Raw genomic sequence first — 21632 nt, 5'->3', positions numbered from 1 at the left:
TGGATGCGCTTGTGCAAATGTGGCTGAAGGATTTATGCTATATTTTTCCTCCTCTTCCTCTAATTCCGAGTGTTCGGAAAACAGGGGAAAATTAATCTGCATTGCTCCGGTGGCCTTGTTTTCCCACTCTTCTCAGATTGTCAATTGCCCCACAGTGGAAACTTCCACTCTCCAGGGATCTGTTGATCCAGTAACCATTTGTGCCTAACATTTTGGCACTCCCAAGTGACTTAGGCTTTCCTTCTCCTTTAAGTTCTTCAGGTCAGCTATGCCCATGCTACCAGCCAGAAGACCTTCGTGCCTGGAATGGGACCTTCCATTGGTTCTAGACTTCATCTCAACAGAACCATCTGAGCCCATTCGAGAGATCTCGATTTGGTATTTAATCTTAAAAATGTTTTTTCTGGTCACAGTGACTTCAGCCAAAAAAGTTGCAGGATAGTCCAGTTTTCCTTCAGAATAAAGTTATCCCAAAGTTTATTCCTACTTTCAAGCCCAAGGTGGTCACAGATTTTCATGTCCAAGAGGAGCTGGTTCTGCCATCCTTTCTGAAGAAGGATGGTAGGATAATCCTCTGCATCTTCTGGATGTTGGAAAGCTTATAGTCAAGCTACGCAAGATTTCAGGAAAGCTGAAAGACTATTCGTACTGCCTGAGGGCAAAAGGAAAGGTGAAGCAGCTTGCAAATCTACCATCTCCAGGTGGATCAAAGGGGTTATCTCGAAGGCTTACTCTTCTAGAGGTCTACCAGCTCCCAGAACAATGGCTCACTCAACTAGGGGTCAGATGACTTCTTGGGCAGCAGAAGTACGTACTATCTCCCACTATCGGTTAGATGTGCCTTCAGCCAACTATACGCACTTTGGTTGTAATGTTCTGTCTACCATCTCCTATGCTCATTAAATATTGCACGTTGCATTTCTTTGGTGTTGTGCTTTTGTCCCACCTGACGTTCATGAAGCTTGCAATCTCCCAAAAAGTGCTGATATGGACAGTAAAAGGGAAAATTGTTTCATACTTACCATGATTTTTCTTTCCTGGTACCCCTCCATATGAGCAGGCTCCCTCCCTGGGTTACCACCTAGCTCAGGCTTTTTACGAGACATGGGTAATGGTGGTAATTTATTTAATTGGTGGGAGGGGTTCTTCCATGAGGAGAGGGGAGGGCTATCCCGGAGAGTGCTGATATGGAGGAAAATCACGATAAGTATGAAAAATTTTTCGTTTATCTCCAGAATACCAAATATTTATAGTTTAAGGGAGATTTCTGACTTGTATAGGTCAAAAGCACCCAGCAGTACACTACCAAATTTCCAAAGCCCCACCTCAGACATCTGCATACTTAAAATTTCAAGACCAAAAATTTCACTAAAGGTAGGTTCACCTCAGCAAACCATACATTTTTGGATAAAATACATTCTGACAAACCTAAAATAATTAAATACAGTACAGCATGTCATTTAACCCTAAACTACTAAATTCCAATAAAAAACAATAATAAAGTTATGGGTTTTCATGAAAATTTCTGACATTTTAAAGAAAATCCAGTTTCCAGTTTAAAGCATCTTATTTTCCACAGGTCATTAAGTACCAACATAAAGCAGTTTTTCTGCCTTATTGTCTTTTCCTTGATGCTAATTTATTTTTTTCACTGGAACTCGCACCAGTGGTAGAGGTGTAAACAAGGATTCAGCAAATCGACTATTTTTCTTGTAAAAACACCATGGTAGAGATGTATTGTGATAGATGCTCAAGGATTTTAGCGCCTTTAGCACTATCACTATCACAGATGATGGCATCTTTAAACTTTTCTTTCCGATACATAAGTATCACCTACTTTTTTCCGTATACATAAAAGTAAAAAGTAAAGAAGAATTAATAAATTAAAATACAGTGGAACCTTTTTCTATACATCCCAATTTCACCCTGACCAAACCTACATCCTCCTTCTTCAGCTGACCTCTAGTGTTTACCCCTCCCCCGTGATATCTGTTTCATGTAACTGACTTTTAAGTTCTTCATTCATTTTTTAACCTTAATTAAGGTTACCTAATAAAATTACAGAGGAGCATTCTATTTACACTACTATTTGCTTTTACTATAATATACCTTTCTTTATTCGCTTCACTACAGAAGGCCAAGGCATTGGGCAACAGACTCCGTAGGTGTCTAACACCAGCAGGTTGGGTTGGGAAAGGGATTATGTTACACCATGGGGCCCAAACATTATCAAATTTGATGGCTGGTCTTCTGTTCTCATATGTAAGCTTAGGGCTTTGACACACATGGAGATTAGTCGCCTGCGACAAATCTCCCTTGTCGCGGGCGACTAATCTCCCCAAAATGCCATCCCACCAGCGAGAATGTAAATCGCCGGTGGGAAGGCATACGAGGCACTCAGTTCCTCTCAAGGCAACTTCCGCGATTTTGGGGAAATCGCGGTGCTGCGTATGCCATCCCGGAAAAATCAGTTTTTCAAAAGAGCATACAGATTTTGACATAGGTCTAGACATATTCTCAGTTTTACAGGTCCCTCAGCCATGTGCTCCTATAAACTTCGATCATACTTTACTGCTACACTGCAGGGAGTGCAGTGGAGTGATAGCACCCCTCCCTTTACACCCAGCAGCCTCCCAAACGAAAAATGGGCAGGTAACCAAATAACAGCTTCCTAACACTTGCATTGCTAAATGCTCCAATGCCCCAACTTAATGTAGATATGAGAAAAGCACTTAATAGTAAACAGGGTCGGATTGCCCCACCAGGGTACTAGAACAAATCCCCGCTGCCTCAGGTCTGTCATGTGAGGGTGGAAGTATGTGTAATGACAGTGGCAAAATATAACAGGGGTGATCTGGATGGCTGTTCATCGCCTATGGGTCTCAGGAGCCTAAGGCTGCCACTAACAAGCAGAGAGCTGTGTGCTTTCAGCATGCAGTTCTCTCTTCAGTACACAGCGTGACAATTCTCTGCTTAGCCAACAATACTGAACACCTTCTATTTGCCGAGTGCCAAGTAGCTGGTCTTCTCTTCAGTAGTCATGCTTTTCTCTCTTCGGAAGGGAGCTAGCAGTATCACATTGCATCAGAGGAAGAAAAAAAAGGACTTAGCTGCAGAACTAGTGAGATGAATCCAATCACATTGCATCAGAGGAATAAAAAAATGAATTGGGATACAGGATACTGTAAATATAAGGTGGGAATTGGATTTTGGGGGGAAAAGGAAGATAATATAAGGAAAAGCAACAAGGTAGATGAGAAAGCCAAAAGAAGAACATGAAGGTACCATGGACAGAAGGGGAAGTTAAAGAGAAAAAGAGTAGAGAACAAAGGGTGGGTAGTTTAAATGTACAGCCAAAGTGATATTCAATCGCCACCAGTAAATTTATATGAAACTTTTAAACCTGTATTTATCAAATGGTATATTCGCCTACTTTTGCCCACTGATAAGTACAACTATAACATCCCATAGAAATTAATACAGAGTAGCAGTATGTGGCAAGCTCTACTTTCCCTCTGTTACGGTTTTTGAAACAGGAAGGGTAGCTGGCATTGAGAGGCCTGTCTGGAGAACAGCCTAGGGCATTGATCCCCAATCAGTGGCTTGTGAGCAACATGTTGCTCACCACCCCCTTTTATGTTGCTCCCAGTGGCCTAAAAGTAGGTAACCATTTTTTTATTTCAGGCTTGGAGGCAAGTTTTGGAAACTCCAAACAAAGCTTCCTGCAGTCCATCAGTCCATATGGGGCTACTAAATTGCCAATCACAGTCCTTATTTGGCATCCCCAAAGAAATTCTTTCATGTTTGTCTCACCATTGGGAATCACTGGCCTAAGGCCTAAGGTTCAATTAATCCACCCCAGTGAATCAGGTAGCGTTTGTAATCGACGTATGGGGTGGGCAGTGATGGAAGGGTCCCTGGTGGGCCCCTTGACTCCTCCAGTTACACTAAGTAAGGGAGAGGAAATCACATATATGAATACACAAAAGAAGAGAAGAAATGCTGTGTTTCTTTTGATAGAGGACTCAGTGCAGCTTTTTTTGTGAGTGCTTATAGCTGTATTTACATAGGTCATTCTGATAAAGCTTACCTAATTTTTACCTTTCCTTCTCCTTTAATCCATGTAAGGCATCTTGTGCCAAAACCAAAACAGGCAAGAACCTAAAGAGTTTAAGGCATTTAAGATTTATATGTAAACTGATAAAGCTATATGTTCTGATCCTCTAGAGATCGTCATCAGGATATAAAACAGTGTCTGTGTAGTTTAAATTCCAAACATATACAAACAGTGTTAACTTGTCCATTAACAATGTTCAAACACATATTTTTACTGTGCAAATCTAATTGTTACAAAATACTAAGGGGACCATTTACAGTCGGATTTTTATTTTTCTAAATCAGATTCTTTAACAGTAAAAGTCGCAGAAAAAGTGATTTACCGTGTGACAAAATGTCTAAAAATCAAAATCTAACAATTCGTCAGTTAAACTTGTCAAGATACTGCAGAAGTCAGTGGCAGATGCCCCTTCCTTTTCCTGGACGATCCTTCTTTGTGTCAAAACTTTGGAGGTTTTTTATGAAATTGGAGTTTCCCGACTTTTCTGCAACTTTTTCCTGCACTTTTTCAGTTCAGACTTTTTAGTAAATGTCAGACGTGTGGAAAAAAGAATTTAATTTTAAAATATAAAAAAAATATAAGAAAAGTTCGAGTTTCGGTAAATCTGTCTCTAAGTGTATCAAAGTGCTTTGTGCTGTTGAGCCAAACATGATGTATATTTATTAAGTGAATCTTTGAGGCCATAGATTTATTCACAACAGAGAGAATCAAGAGAAAAGCATTGTACAAAGTTTCTATTCATTCATATATATTATCTGGGGATGCACCGCTTTTTTTTACTACTATTTTGGTAAATGGCTAAACCCTGAATTCTGCACAAAAGATCTGGCAAAGTCCCAAACAAAACAAAACCAAACCAAAAACGAGCAAAAAAATTTCAGCTTCTGTGTTTATGCTACAAAAAGTCATGTGATTTTAAGCCTTTAGTTTCGGCCAAGCACTTGGATTCGACTGAATACGAATCCTGCTGAAAAAGGCCGAATCCTGGCTAAATCCCATACCATATCTTGGATTACTGTAGCTGCATCCCTAATATTATTACACTGTAGTGATGTCCTACTTAACTCAAGGGGGTACTTGACATTTTCACAGTTAACACTATAATTCTGAAAGTTTTATAGGCTCTGTCAAAGAGAATTATTATAGCAGTTATAACATGAGTTTTTAAAAATTATAACACTACACACTAAATAAAATAACATCACAAGTAAAAAAGTAGCAAAAATAATTTGCTAAGTTATGCAAAACAGTCCAAACTCTTTTTAGTTTCCAAATTTGGGCTGTCACCAAAAAAACAGGGTCAGTTGGGAGGTGTACAAATCTAAAGCTAAAACTGTTATTCTGGTGTATCTTGATCTCAGCTATTGATACTTGGATAATTTCTTCAAGCAAGAATTAGGTACAGGTATCGGACCCCTTATCCGGAAACCCATTATCCAGAAAGCTCCGAATTACGGAAAGCCCGTCTCCCATAGACTCCATTATAATCAAATAATTCAGAATTGTAAAACTGATTTCCTTTTTCTATGTAGAAATAAAATGGTACCTTGTAATTGATCCCAACTAAGATATAAATAATCCTTATTGGACGCAAAACAATCCTATTGGGTTTAATTAATGTAATATAGATTTTTTAGTAGACTTAAGGTGTTGAGATCCAAATTACGGAAAGACCCCTTATCCGGAATACCCTTGGTCCCGAGCATTCTGGATAATGGGTCCTGTACCTGTACAAAATACATTGTACTAGATTTACTATTACTCTCATAAATAGATATTCAGGCACAAAGCCCTGCTCTGAACTTCTTACAAAATTGACACTGTCCTAGAGTAGTCCTTTCCACACCTTTGTTTACCCATGATAAAAGTCATAAATTCAAACATAATTGCTTTATTTTAAACAGTGTATGCTTATAACCCAGCAGTTGTCCACAGTTGCAGAGATCTCCCGTTTTGGCAAATAAATATGAACAATATTATACCACTAAAACTGTAAGAATCTTATAATGTAATAATCATTAGATTATTCAATATCACATTATTTTATGGGTCTGTGTTAACCTTAAGATTTACGAATTATGGGGAGAAGTTCTGCCCAATGTTGGGATCTCGGTGAAAGGGGTGGGAAATGGGCTACCCCACCCTCCCCTTCCAGCTACACCAATTTAAGTCTGACCCTAAAGGGCAATACTTATTTGTACACAATATTTCCCAGGCCCAAGAAGCAATATTAGGCAATATAAATTTACCACACCCATATACAGCTAAATGATACAATTTATCGCTCAATTCCCCCACACACTTACGATGCCGGTAAGAGATTTTAATACCCTTCTTGATGTCACATTAGACAGGCTAACAATATGGGGTACAACTGCACAAGACTTTCTTCTCACAAAGATCGGGCAGCTTATCTCCTTAGTTAATCTCAGAAAGGCTTGGCATATTAAACACCACAATCAGAGACAATACGCTTGCTTTATTGCTTATCATAGTGTGCTTTCCCAGATAGACTTTACTTTTTTAAATAACAGAGCCCCTGACACACTAAGCACTGTTGTATACCTCCCAAGTGGTATCTCGAACCATGCCATGTTGGTGCTAAAGTTTAACAGGGGACCACAAAATGAGCACCCCTGATGATCATTAAACCTAGTTTGATTAAATATACTTAGGGGCAGATTTACCAAAACACAAGTTCGAATCCCGAATGGGAAAAATTCGGATTGGAAACGAAAATTTCACACAAGCGCCGAAAAAGTCGCAGAAAATACGATTGGACCGATCGAGCAAACGGTCGGAGCGTTCGTGGATAAGTAAATGTGCCCCTTAATGTTGATGAAGCAATAGGATTTTTTTTCCCTAAATAGACACCCATCCAGTGATTTATTGTCTTATGGTATGCCTTCAAGGCTTATATTAGGGGGTACTTAGTTCTGCAATATACTCATTTAACAAATGTTCCAGGGAGTCACAAACCATTAAAGAAAGGGTGGTAACAGAGCTAGAGGAATGGTTGTTGATAAATCCCACAGAGCCCAACCTGTTGAAACTCAAACAGGTGAAAAATGATTTCACTGACTGACTATCTTACTACTAAAGCCAAGAACAGATACTTCTCTAAAACCAACATTATGTTAAATGGAGAAAAATCTGGCAGGTTACTTGTCTATATTGCAAATGTAAACAATGACCCCCCCTAAATGGGGCTGAACTTATTTCAAACCATCACATATAAATAAATGTTATGCTAGAGTTCTACATAGACCTATATGCTTGCAAATTACAGAGGGATCTGGACCAAAAGTTACATTTCGAGAATTCTCTTACTTTCCCTAAACTATCAGAAGAACTGAGAAGTTATCTAGACTCAAAAATTACTGACACAAATACAAGGCTGTTGACTCCTTCCCTAGGGGCAAAGGCGCTAATGAACTGCCAGTGGAACTATGTAAAAAATGTATCATACCTTATTTACTAAGCATTTTTCAGGATGCATGGAAATCCAAAACTTTATCCACATCAATGTATCGAAACAGCTGTGGTCCTGCTCCCTAAACCAAAATAATATATCCAGCAATGTGAATCCTACCTTTCCTCGGGGGAAATTTTAGTTTACCATATTATTTTTTTCAGGACAAGCTTATATAAGATATAGGGGTTGGTTCACTAAAGTGCGTTAAAACGAGCACTATTTATAGCATGGGTAAAAAATTTTATTGCTTCTTATTTTTTGCGACTTAACGCTCGATTCACTAAAAGGACACGTGTCCAGACTCCAAATGAAAATTACTGAATATTAATTTTTCTCGGGTGCTCTGGCAAATAAGACCCCTTTAGTTGTATATTATGTCTCGTAAGACCCCCTAAATGTAGATCCCCAGAAAACCACATATTCTTGGAAAGTACACGATCTGAAGTACCAATCTGCAAAGCTTACCTAAAGTTAGCAGTTTTTATGACTTTTCTAAAAATTGCCTAAAATTGTTGCAATTTGTCACATTAATCTTGCAAAATTTCTTAAATACAATGACACATCACCCTAAATATAAATGCCAGAGGTCTACTGAATAGTTTGATGCCCAATATGCAAAGATTTACCAAAGTATGTGGTGTACAGAGGCACCCAAATAAAAATAGTGCATATGAATTTTCTCAGCTGCCAACTGAATTTTCTTTTCTGCAAAAAAAAAAAAGCCCAGTGACTGTGTATTATGTGCTGTAAGACCCCCCTAATTGTACAGAAAACCATATATTTTTGGAAAGTACACATTCTGACAAATCCAACATGGGTAAAGAAGCCTTTCTAAACCAAAGTACCAATCTGCAAAGCTTTCCTAAAATTATCGTTTTTTAATGACATTTTTCAAAATCGGCTAACATTGTTGCAGTTTGCCGCATTTATCTTACAGAATTTCTTACATACAGTGACACATCACCCTAAAAATGAACAGTTTGATGCCCAATATGCATAAATTTACCAAAGTATGTGATATATATGGACCCCAAATGGAAATTAGTGCATTTGAATTTTCTCAGCTGCTAACTCATCATCTGCAAATAAGACCCCCTGTAACGTATTGTAATGTGTTGTAAGACCCCCTAAATGTACAGCAACACCTGAAAACCATATGTTTTTTTGAAAGTACACATTCTGACAAATTCAACATGGGTAAAAAGTCCTTTCTACACCAAAGTACCAATCTGCATAGCTTTTCTAAAGTTAGTAGTTTTTAAGACATTTCAGAAAATCGCCTAAAAATGTTGCAATTTGCCGCATTTATCTCACACAATTTCTTACATACAAAGGCAAATCACCCCATATATGAACACCAGAGGACTACTGAACAGTTTGATACCCAATATGCATAGATATACTAAAGTCTGTACCCCATAATGAAAATAGTGCATATGGAATTCTCATCTGCCAACTCAGCTTTTGAATACAGAGCCCCCTGACAGTGTATTATGTGCTGTAAGACCCCCTTACTGTACAGACACTCCAGATATTATATATACTCCAGACATATATTTCCGATGAATTCAAAATAGGTAAAGATATTTTTTTGCACCAAGGTACCACATGGCAAAGCTATGGTAAAAAACAGGTCAGGAACACTAATACAGTGATAAAAATGCAATAAAACCACAAAAATTGCAAATCAATGAAAAAACAAGTGACACACCAGCAACATTAGTGGTCAGAATATCTTATCTAATAGTCACACTGTCAAAATAAACAGTTTTTAGGCATGCCCTGCTCTAATCCCTGGCTGATAAGAGCAATTTAGAGTTCACATCAGGACCCTTAATAGGTGATGTGGGGTGATTTATCCCACTGTTTTGGACAGAAAGCAAGCTAGAGCAAGCCCTTCAGAAGACATAGGAGAGAGCCTGTTAGTAGCACAGATTCTGGTCTGTATCTAAAAACTAACATTTAAAACATTTAAATAATAAAGATAAATTACAAAAATGTTTTTTTCAGCAAGGGCTGTTCAAATTCAGACTATTGTCTGATGGTGAACATGACATGTTATAGATTTAGACCCATACTTGAAGACTATCCTCATTCGTGCTTACTTTGACAGGCTTAGATAACCAATAGGGTAGTACATCACCTTCCTAGTTTGTTTTTTGGTTGGTTCACAAAAGCAGACACCATCTTTATATAGCTTTAAAATTGTTGAGCTTTGGCAGTGTTAAAATGCCTTATATGTTTTGCTCTTTCAAACAACATGGAAAATTAGTATATTAAAAACAGAGGAGTCTAGAGTCAGAATCGGAGGTACAATAATTGAAGGATTTATAAACTAACTCCACAGCATTGTGCACACCTGCCATTATACCAGTATCCAGCCCCTTTTAGTCCTTCAGTGTTTTTAAGCTGCCCAGCTTAAAAGCCTGCCCTCACCTTAGCCACCTCTGTGCACTTCTGCAGATTCGCCATTCAATGTAATTGCAGAAACGTACAATCCTACTGGCTTCTATTAAAAAAAAAAAGTGTTTTTTTTTCCCACCCAGCTAATTTTTCATCCCACAAGGCAAAATACATTTTCTTGGGAGAACACTGCATTTTACTGACATTGGTTACAGAAAAGAAAAGCACAAATTTTAAATTACTTTATTGTCTTGCTTCTTATCATATGTTTGTCATATTGACTACGCTTTGTGATAACTTAGTGATTACCTTTGGACATATCATTACACAATGTACTATACTCATATCAGTAGCTTTGGAATTCTAGCAAGTTTTGCCTTCAGTGATTCATTTACTGTATATCATATGACATTTAAATGATGCAAGGCAAGGACCTTCTTAATTAAAGCTGGCCATACATTATAGCAGGGGTCGGGAACTTTTTTGGCTGAGTAAGCCATAAACACCACATATTTTAAAATGTAATTCCGCGAGAGCCAGCAGAGCAGGGGCAGCGGAAGCAGGATGCGAAGCAGTGCGCAAGCATCGCATTCACGTGGGCTGCCGACAGGAGCTCGGCCGAAGCCAGGGCCTCGATTTGCGGCTGCCTGTGGAGGAAGATGCGGCTTCAGGCCCAAGGATGCTGGATGCGATGCGGAGGAGGGCATGGCCTGCGCTCGGTGGATAGAAGACGTGTTCTAAGGCTTAGAACACATCTTCTATCCGCTGAATGCAGGCCACGCCCCCCGTTATTAATTAATTAAAGATTTGGCAGCAAGCCAGATGCAGCCATCCAAAGGGCCACATCCAGCTCACGAGCCATAGGTTCCCTACCCCTGCATTATAGGATCTGCTCATTTGGATCTTATAATGTAGATGTTTTCCCAAGCTGATCTGATCGTTTGGCCCTAGGGACAAATGATCTTATTAGAAAAAAAAAAAAGGATATAGGCTGCTGGGGATAGCTGTATAAAGGGACAGAAATGCTAGTTTAAATCTGGCCATTAAGCTAAGTATAATTTGCAAAAGAATAACAAATATGCTGTCCTTTGTAATAATAATAAGTTAGTAATAATAATAATACGCATTTATAAAGTACAAATATTTTGCAGCACTGAAAATGTAATGGATGCATACATGTCATATATAGATTATATACAAACATACCACCAATAAAAGCAGAAAGGGGGTAAGATATTTATTGTCTAAACAAAGCACCAACCAGTCTATTGTGCTCTGTACAGCCTTATATAATAAAAATTCATACATTCCCCACAAAACTCATACCAGAATAACTAAAGGAATTTTCACAAAAGAAAAAAAAATCCCTTTCTAAATCTATGTAGCCTCGTTTTTGTCCCGAGCCGCCCAACACGGCTCCTCCGATGCCCTCCCCTCGGCCCCCCATGCTACTGCCGAAGGGGATCCACGGGGTGCTACATTGCTAGTGTAGAGAGCGGAATTGCGCTCTCTGCACTAGCAGAGCCGAATTTCCATTTTGAAAACTGGAAATTCGTCTCTTTAAGTTATTAGGAGAGGCTTTTTGCCACCCCTGGTAACTTTGGGGGCGCTGCCGCCTGGGGCGAGTTTCTCAACTCACTTCATTGTAGCAGCGCCCCTGTGTAGCCTAACATTTGTAAGGAATGCCTGTTAATATGCCCTGAACAGCTCGCCACATATCCAAATATATAAGAGCCACTGGCACCCTTACTTTCCAGGGGGGGAGACTAAATTGCTGCAAGTACATAATTAATCAAGTATTTGCAGAAAAATGCATCAGGGGGCATTTTAACATGATTATGTTATTTTACAATTTACATTGCTGGCAATCACTAGGAATTTTGAGTGTACGATGGCCATACTTGCCAATTTATCAGCCATGTAGGGGCCAAAAATTAGGCAGATTAAAAAATCTTATTGGGCAAAGGCTGATGGGTGTCCATAGCCTTCATTAAGATTTGATTGTTGTACTGGGGGCCAAACGATAGCATCTATTCTTCTACATAATTCTTATTTGACCCAGTTGGGAAAGATCTGCTCGTACTGCAACTTTGCCAAATTAGCAAATATTACCATGATTGTGTAATGTGAACTATAATATTCTAAGACATTTTGCACTTAAGGGCATATTTATTATGCTGTGTAAAAAACGGCGAGAAAATTTGCCACACATCACCAGGCTTTGCTGTGTAAAAACAGCATAAAATCGGTGTAATTTTTTACACCTTTTTTTCTTCCACCAGAACTTATGTAAAATAACGTTGTAAAATCTGTTGTTCGGACAGCGATCTTCTCCCTTTATTTTACACAGCTTTTTACACTGTTTTTTCAGCAAATTCGTTTTACACAGCTTAATAAATATGCCCCTTAGTGTAAATGTTTAAATAAATCATTTAAATCATTTGTTCTGCAGCTCTCCAGTATAAAATCAGAATTTTAAATAATATCACTATTGGCTGCTTTTGTTACTTGGCCTGGTCACAGTACCAAGTAACATATATTTTTAGTCCTTAGTATTATTAGATAAAAGGTTCAATATTTAATGTAGTTTCTCTGTTAACATTGTGTAACCTGCAAAATACATAACTCATGCAACATTTCCTGTAAAACTGTAAAAATCTTTAGGAGACCATTCAACTCTCCCACAAACTCTTTTACAGACACATTAGCCAGTAAGAATCACAGTGACACTGCAAAATACACTGCCTTCCAAAGGTGTAAAAGCAAAAAAAAATTTATTTATTTGAGTGAATTTAGATGGCGTGGGAAAGGTGTGTGTGTGTAAATATAATCCTAACTACATTAGACACATAGATAATACTACAAGTAAAAACGTCAGCAGGTATATCTTAGCCACCCCACAGGAAAATAGTTCAAATGAACTCGTAAAATATAATAAAATAAAGACCTTTGTATATAACAGGCAATTCTAGAACAGTACTGCGCACCGAACAAAAAGGTGTAGCCAATGAATCTCAATAAACCTCAAGACCACATATGTGTAAAAGCAGAAAATTGCATAAGAAGCGGTGTCTCACTTTGTCAGTGCCGGAATCCTGATCTGGTTCCCTAGGTGCTCTCCGCCTCAGCTCAGCCATGTCTGTGTACAGAGAGCAGTAACAGAAGACACACAGGTAAGCTGTAACCGATCACAAGGCTATGCAGCCACGGGGGGCGGGTCTGGCTCCACCCGGAAGCAGGAGCAAAACAAGGAACTGTTTAGAACTTTGCTGTCATCTTTTTTGTTTAGTGGGATAGGTTATTTAAAGCAAATGTGTATTTTATAGCGTGAAATGGATGAAAACCATGTTTGTGTGCAGTTAGAGAATACAGCTGCGATTGGTCCCCGAGGTGGTGACTCTGAAATGACTAGACTGAGCGTAAAAGTCCTTCTCCCTCTCTATCAGAGAGAGAGATTCAGCTGGGGCTAGACAAACAAAGAGAGGCAAAAGAAGGTATGGGACGTTGGGACGCAATGAAGGTAGTGTAACCCTTTCTTGGCATTAATATGTAGGGCCACACTGGGGTGCTTACAGAATAAATCTCAAGTGGGAGATTTGCATTACTTAAGTGTCTCTACCCAGTGTTAAACAAGGTACTAGTGGGCATATAACTCCCTGGGGACTGCAGAAACTGTGATAAGACAATAAACCACAAAGTCATGAAAGTTACTTACCTTGTTGATACTTGAATGTTCCAATGTATACAAATCTTGCAGAATAGACCTAAATGAAGGAATGTATAACTTAAATGTGCCAAATCATTAAGGACGTATAAAGCAATTTTTTCTGTTCACCAATAAAGATTTGAATACAAAAAATAAATAAATAAATAAACCACAAAGTATGTAGATAGGCAGTGAATTGTAATATTTTAGCAAGAAATTATATAAACGCTGCAATAAGAATAGTAAAATACGGTAACTATTTCAACATAACCCATAAAATGAGGATAGTTGCATATATACAATGTGAAACCAGTGGGTCATCCCTTGCATGGCATTGTCCAAGGTCCCTTTAAGAACTTCAGGCACGTGCTTAGGGGGCCAATGTCTGTGTGGGGGGCATTAGGCACGTATCTGTTCTGTCTACCTACCCTAATTCGAGGTCCTTGTCACTGTGTGTTTGGGGTGCAATCACAGGTGACTTGCTTTGGGTGCTATTCCACTTAGGCCCAGCACTGACAAACTGATGATAGATAGAGTGACAAAACATTTAGGGCATACAGAGGTGATGATTTTAATGAAGTCATAAAGATTTTTTATTTTTGTGGCCCTTATGGAATCATTGAGTGTCTGAGCAGCAATTTTTGCTGTTGATGGATTACCGCTCCTTATGCGGAGGGTCTGGGGATGGTGCACCTGGACCACTTTTATGACATTGCTAGTATTTCTACATTTGGTTTCTCTGTGTTCCTACTTCTTCATATAGCTTCGAACACATCTGCATTTTTTCCACATAAAACCTCAAATGCATTTGATATTAATTCATATGGCAAAATGTTAAATCAAGCGAATTGCAGATTTAAATAAAAAAGTCTGTTGCCATGCATGGGGTCCTGTTTCTTTAAACAGAATGCCATCCAACAGCCATTTTAGGAGCATTGTTATTTGTTTGGCTCCTTTGCATTTTGGAAAGTGCAATAATAGGCAGTGTTTTTTTCAGAGCTGCCCAAAACCAAGTCAATGGCCAGCAGGTGTAGGGGGAGGGTAAGAAAAAATGGGGGGGCTCAGGACTTATTTAGGGGGCCAGAGGAGGAAAGCTTCTTTCAAACAAGTCCTGAGTCCCAGGAGGAGGAATCTGTTAGGATACACTACAGGGTAGTCAGAGGCAGGGGAAGGAGTTGGGGGGAGGATGGTAGGTGGGGAGGGCAGTATCAGAAATTAACATCTTGGTTTTGCATGGGTTTATGTCCACCATGTCTAATGCGTAATGTAGGCTTACTAGAGAACCATATTTCCAGGGGTAGTTTACAATCACCCAAAAGCCATAGGAGAGGAGGGCATCAAGTAGTGGGGGTGTAGCAGGACGGCCCAGTGCCAGCCAATAGGTCTCCTAGGGAGGAGGAGGCCAGAAGGCTGGGGGAGAGCCTCACTATCACTTAGGCTAAGGCCCTATGAGCCCCCTATGGCGGCCATAGGTAAAGAGGTGTGCCAATGTTTTGAATGTGAATTCTTTGATATGAGACTTACGTGTGATTTTTTTTTTTTTTACTTCCCTTACCTTGTTTTCATTTCATTAGTTAAAAATGTATGTGCTTGTCAGCTATCCTGAAATGTTGCCTGGACATGTCCTATTTGTCATACACAACAGCCACAAATATCATTAGCTTCCTTGGCTAAAGTTTTTTGTTGCACCCATAAAAATGGATCGGTGAATAAACATTTTCCTTCCACTAACCTTGCTAAATAGCTTGTATTCTGCTCTCATCAGATTTCAGCATTCACCTTCATCTCATTTCAGTGTCCCAAAAATACACTGTCTGCCCCACATAAGGGACCCCACATGGGCATTTTATCATATAAATTACCCCTCAAATTGGGTACATTCACGTGTGGCGATTGTGCGCACTGTACAGGTATTATTAGAGGGGATATGATCGCTCATCCCACTAAAGGCTCACCAATTCCAATTCAAGGACATTTTACGTGTAACAGCTCTGGGGTAATTTATATGATAAAATGCCCATGTGTGGTCCCTTATGTGGGGCAGACAGCTAGAGCAATAAGAACCCGTTTAAATGAACATAAAAGCAATTTAAGGAACTATACACCAGAGAGAGAAAAAGAAAAATCTGAACAAGAAAGTGGAAAGAAATATGTATCTGAATTATCTGTGGCCAAACATTTTTATGCAGCTAAGCATTCAGTGGCACAAGTCAGATGGGCAGTATTAGAACAAGTCCATTTACTTAGAGGTGGAAATTTGACTAAACAATTATTAAAAAGAGAGGCAGTGTGGATTAAAAAACTGGATTCTCTTTCCCCTCAAGGTTTAAATGAAAGCTTCAGCTTGAAATGTGTTTTATAGACTTTGTAACTCTTTATTGTAGGATACTTTTGTATAATTGTTTTTTAAATGTGATACTTTGTATTTATGGTTATATGTTTTACAGATTATGAAGTGTAAAGGACTCCTATGAAGGGGATTGTTGATTCACATAATTGAATGGCTGCTTGGGACTGTTTGGCATTGCAGCCGAGATGGGGTTAATGGGTCACATGGTAGTGTCACAAGGTCTGTTAAGGTATTTAGTGAGTAAATTGTTCACTTGTGTGTATTGCACCTGAAGAAGGGGTCACCCCCGAAAGCTTGTGCTGTTTGTACATTTCTGCAAATAAATGATTTAAAGGCATTGCCGACACACTGGAGTGCTTCTTCCCCTTTGCAAAGATACATGGAAAAAGGCTTGGGAGCGGCTGTGGAAGTTAAGCACCCTTTGAGAACATGTATGTAAGTGGTGTGCTGAAGATTTTTGTTTATGTTGATATTCTGAACTTGCCAGACTACAATCGTACAAAAGTGACCTCCCGGAAATGCATTGTAGGTCCCCCAAGGATATCAGATACACAATACATGGAAAAATTTTATCGTTTTCCAAAATTAACCAAAATTTTTAAACCTGTCTGATCAACTAAACAACTGATCACTATGATAGAAAAATTGTCAGGATGATAATTTGGAACTTACACACAATTATATTGGTGCAAGTATGGCCAGCTAAATTTGTATCTTGTGTTCCACATAATAGTCTTATCAGAAAGTGTTAACCCACGTGTTTCTGAACTATGTTAACTTAAGTTGTTAGTCATCTTTTTTGTGATGGGATAAGCCAACAAAAATTCATCTAGCTTTTGTAACATTGCAATTTTCTTCTTTTGTTTTTCCTCCAATATTAAATGAGCAACAGCTGAAAATGTAGAAATAAGACTGCCCAGGAAACTGCCGTGCCTCCTTACCTCTTGAAGTGCTTTGACCTCAAAGCATGCATTCTGATGCGCTGTGTAATGCTGTGACATCCCTTTTTTGCCAGTTTTTAAGGCCTCTTCCACCTGTATACATTGCCCAGACTGGCTCTGTGTTTACACAGTTCCTGCCTAAGTCTTTTGTTGAAACTATGCATGTAGCTATCCTGCTTCCTCTAGTTTTGGTACTTCACATCAGCAGCGAGTGTAGAGGAGGGTGGGAAGAAACAGGAAGTGTACAGGGTTGATGGCAAAACCAGCAGTGGCAGCTGGGAGCAGTTGTTAGTATAGTGGGATGATTTACCTTGAGGGGGTAAGTGTGTCTGTAGAGGTAGTGTGGGTGTTTGGGATGGGTCTGATGAGGCCAGGGCCCATGTTGGGTTTACTATGTTATAACCCCTGTGTTTATTTAGGTCAAGCTCATAATTTGTGACTTTATAAAAGGAGAAGTGAACCCAAAAAATGAATATGGCTAAAAATGCCATATTTTATATACTGAACTTATTGAACCAGCCTAAAGGTTCAGCATTTCTATAGTAGTAATGATCCAGGCTTTAAGGTTGTCTCAGTTGATCACCATTCACCAATTCGAATTCAAAGACATTTTACGTGTAACAGCTCTGGGGTAATTTTATATGATACAATGCCCATGAGGGGTCCCTTATGTGGGGCAGACAGCTAGAACAATAAGAACCTGTTTAAATGAACATAAAAGCAATATAAGGAACAATACACCAGATGGAGAAAAATTTTAATCTGAACAAGAAAGTGGAAAGAAATATGTATCTGAGTTATCTGTGGCCAAACATTTTTATGTAGCTAAGCAATCAGTGGCACAAGTCAGATGGGCAGTATTAAAAGTCCATTTACTTAGAGGTGGAAATTCTACTAAACAATTACTAAAAAGAGAGGCAGTGTGGATTAAAAAACTGGATTCTCTTTCCCTGCAAGGTTTAAACAAAAGCTTTAGCTTGAAATGTTTTTTATAGACTTTGTAACTTTTTATTGTAGGATACTTTGTATAATTGGTTTTTAAATGTGATACTTTGTATTTATGGTTACATGTTTTACAGACTATGAAGTGTAAAGGACTCCTATGAAGGGGATTGTCGATTCACATAATTGAATGGCTGCTTGGGACTGTTTGGTATTGCAGCCGTGATGGGGTTAATGGGTCACATGATAGTGTCACATGGTCTGTTAAGGTATTTAATGAGTAAATTGTTCACTTGTGTGTATTGCACCTGAAGAAGGGGTGGCCCGAAAGCTTGTGCTGTTTGTTCATTTCTGCAAATAAATGATTTAAAGGCATTGCCGACACACTGGTGTGCTTCTTCCCCTCTGCAAAGATATATGGGAAAAAAAGGCTTGGGAGCGGCCGTGGAAGTCAAGGACCCTCTGAGAACATGTATGTAAGTGGTGTGCTGAAGATTTACCTACAATTTACCTTATCTATACTCTGTATCTGTAAAAGGGAAACATGTCTGCCATTACAGTCTCTAAAATGCCTTGATACTGTAGTGGCATCTCTTATTCGATATTTGTGTGAGATGTTTACAAATCTGATTTTTAAGAAGCCGCATTGTTCATCCCATATACTACAGACTACACTGTTTACAGGCTAGTAAATATACTACATACTTTGTATTACAATGTATATAATTTTTTGTTTTATATATATTTCCTTTGTTCCAATACTCTAAGGCAGTGCTGTCCAACTTCGAGGGCCGGAACACGAGTTTCGAGGGCCGGAAATTCTCTAGCATATATAGTGGAGGGCCGATAATGGAAGCCAGTTCTGACCACTCCCCTTTTTAAAACCACACCCACTTCAAACCACACCCATGTTATCACAAGATTATGCCCACATTAATGGTGGTAGCACAGCAAAAACCCAAATGGTTGGTGCTCACTGCGGGGATATTAACCATCATTCATATATGAAAGAATTATATTATGTCATATTAAAGGAGAAGGAAAGGCTAAGTCACTTGGGGGTGCCAAAATGTTAGGCACCCCCAAGTGACTTAAATCGCTTACCTTTTACCCCGGGCTGGTGCCCCTGATAGGAGAGAACTGCATCAGCCCAGGGTAGCTGTAGTGAGTGCTTCCTCCTTCCTGCTTCGTTCTTCCGGCAAATTCCCAGGGCCGGCGCATGCGCAGTAGAGTGAAAAGCCGACTTTGTAGTTAAAGTTCCGCTTCTGCACGCGCACACGAAGCAGGAAGGAGTCAGGCAGAGTATGGCGCACACACAGGCAGCATAGGGCAGGCGGAGTATGGCACACACAGGCAACATAGGGCAGGCAGAGCATGGCACATACAGGCAACTAAGGGCAGGTAGAGTATGGCACACACAGACAATCAAACTTAAATTTATGGTTCAAAAAATAAGAAATAGCCCTCAATATTAATTGTTTTGTGACTTCATCATAACTGCTGTACACTTACATGAATATAGGCCCACAACATCTGCCGTGGCCCAGTGTATCCCTCCTCCCATACAAAGTCTTTAAAGGACTGCAACACTTGTTTGTATGCCTTAGGGCTCTGGCACACGGGGAAATTAGTCGCCCGCGACAAAACTCCCTGTTCGCGGGCGACTAATCTCCCTGAGTTGCCATGACCCGCCATCCCACCGGCGAACATGTAAGTCGCCGGCAGGATGGCACACGCGGCGGCATGATTTCCCGAAATCGCCGAAAAAGACTCGCGAGTCTTTTTTGGCATTTTTTGATATTTATGAATTTTATTGTTATATGTTTGGGGAATCAATAAAAGTGATTTCAGTTATTATTTATTAGATTTGGAATGTATTTGTGAAGGAGAAGGGGACATTATTTCACAATGTTACATTTTAAAGAAGATATGAAAGGGTTAAATTGGTAGCTGGTGGAAGAACGGATCATGATTTCAGATCTGCTAACCTTTTAAATTTACCTTGTGCAAAAAGTACCCCTATGATTACAAACCACAAAATAAGTCAGGCTTGATGTGAAATTAAGTTTTTCTTTTAACTGCCAACATTGAAAACAGGAGTTTATATCTGATTGGCTTTGGTGTGCTCAAAAAATGTTGCTACCTTACTGAGTCCATAGGAACAATGTGTGTGGGTTTTTTAATTTGTCCCAAATATTGCCTTTTTTGCATGGCACAAAACAATTCCAAAAAAAAAATTTGAAATGCTACACATTTTGATTGAAATCCTGCTTAAGCTAAATTTCTGCAAGCCTAGTAAAAAGCAAAGAAAGTTATAATAATGAAATGGAGTCCCATGGACCCACCCCTCTCAGACTGCCAGATTGGATCACACTTATTAGGCCATTCCTATGATTCAACTTACATATATTGCCAGGGGCCCCCCGTAGAAATTTGAGAAAATCTAGAACCATGGCAGGATGCCAACCACATATTAGAACTACCTGCCAAGCCACCACAAACTGTGATTCTTCCATCCTAGCCTTGCCCAACTGATATCTTGCACTACCCAATAAGTGTATACTTAAAAAGAGTAAGAGGTGGAATGTAAAATGGCTGGCTTTTGTTCCTTGAAACATATACTAAGGGGCCCATTCCTTAAAGTCGGAAGGAGTACGAATTAGAAAAATTCATATTTTTTCTAACTTTTAGAACTTTGCGTATTTTCTACTTTCTTCTAATTGGAAGGCTTCCAAAATCATGCATTGAAGGTTCACAGTCAAGGCTTTTGCGCCGTTTATGATCGTTCGGATACGCATCATAACTTTCGGATCGCACCATTCGGATCGCATATTTTCATATGGCCATGATACAAATTTTCAGAAATTATAGTGGTTAGTCCAAATTTCTTCCAATCGTGCTTTTAATTGGCAAAAGTTCGTACTTTGATAAATGTGCCCACAAGTCTTTCCTATGCTTGTAAACCACCTGTATACTGACTGCATCAGTTATTTGTATTGTTTGTTTTTCTTTCCATGGTTAAATGAAAATAAAATCCTTCAAAAAAAAAAAAAAAAAGAGGCGAGGAACCCCTGGTGATCCAGAGTTTGTCAGGGCCTGCTCAGCTCCTGTTGGGGTTGTAGTCAGAACTAAGGAGAAAGCTTGAGTACAGACAAACAAATAGTCCAAAATGTGGTACTGAAAAGTTAACAATAGTGTCTCAGTAAATTTCCAGGCACAGGTCAGTTCAGACAGCAAACAGCTCAGGACAAGTCAGGATCAGGCAAAGTATCCAAAATTGATTGCGTAAACAAAGGTGCAATCACATCAAAAAATCTGTGCCGCTGGATTAATGATCTCAAGAATAGGGAAAGGACCAATAAACTTAGGGCCCAACCTGGGGTGAAGGAATCTTAAGATGGATATTTTTGTTAGATAGCCAAACTTTGTCCCCAACAGAGAAGATTTATTTATTTATTTATGCTTGCTTTTGGCAAAACTCTTATGAGCCAATGAACTCTTCTCCAAATTTGATTTAGTGGAACTCCAGATTCCAGACACATAGTCTCTGGCTGCTGTAACATCACAAAGGGGATGTTGAACACAGACACGCAGAAAAGATCTTCCAGTAGAGGCATAAGAGGCATTGTTATGAGTGAACTCTGCCCACAGGAGACGATTGGACCAGTCATCCTGGCAAAAAAACACATGACATATTA

The 21632-nt window shown here is 39.2% G+C and overlaps 1 protein-coding gene across 2 annotated transcripts in view; it reads right to left on the bottom strand.

Annotated features, from left to right (window-relative positions):
• Window positions 1-17205, bottom strand: part of cds1 (CDP-diacylglycerol synthase 1) — a 50999-nt gene extending 33794 nt beyond the window's left edge. Inside the window, exons 1-2 of one of the 2 annotated variants that reach the window (XM_031903465.1) lie at window positions 16993-17205; window positions 13711-13759 (exon numbers count right to left, since the gene is read on the bottom strand). In XM_031903465.1, the coding sequence (XP_031759325.1) occupies window positions 13711-13759; window positions 16993-17024 (81 nt within the window). In that variant the 5' untranslated portion in view covers window positions 17025-17205. Of the gene's footprint in view, window positions 1-13072; window positions 13203-13710; window positions 13760-16992 lie in introns of those variants that run through there. The other variant, XM_002937878.4, reaches the window with a different exon arrangement.
• Between the last annotated feature and the right edge of the window lie 4427 nt (window positions 17206-21632).

Source organism: Xenopus tropicalis, chromosome 1 (assembly GCF_000004195.4).
Source record: "Xenopus tropicalis strain Nigerian chromosome 1, UCB_Xtro_10.0, whole genome shotgun sequence".
Taxonomy (NCBI): Eukaryota; Metazoa; Chordata; class Amphibia; order Anura; family Pipidae; genus Xenopus; species Xenopus tropicalis.
Note: the sequence above shows the minus strand (reverse complement) of the source record. Positions and strands in the feature narration are given on the sequence as shown.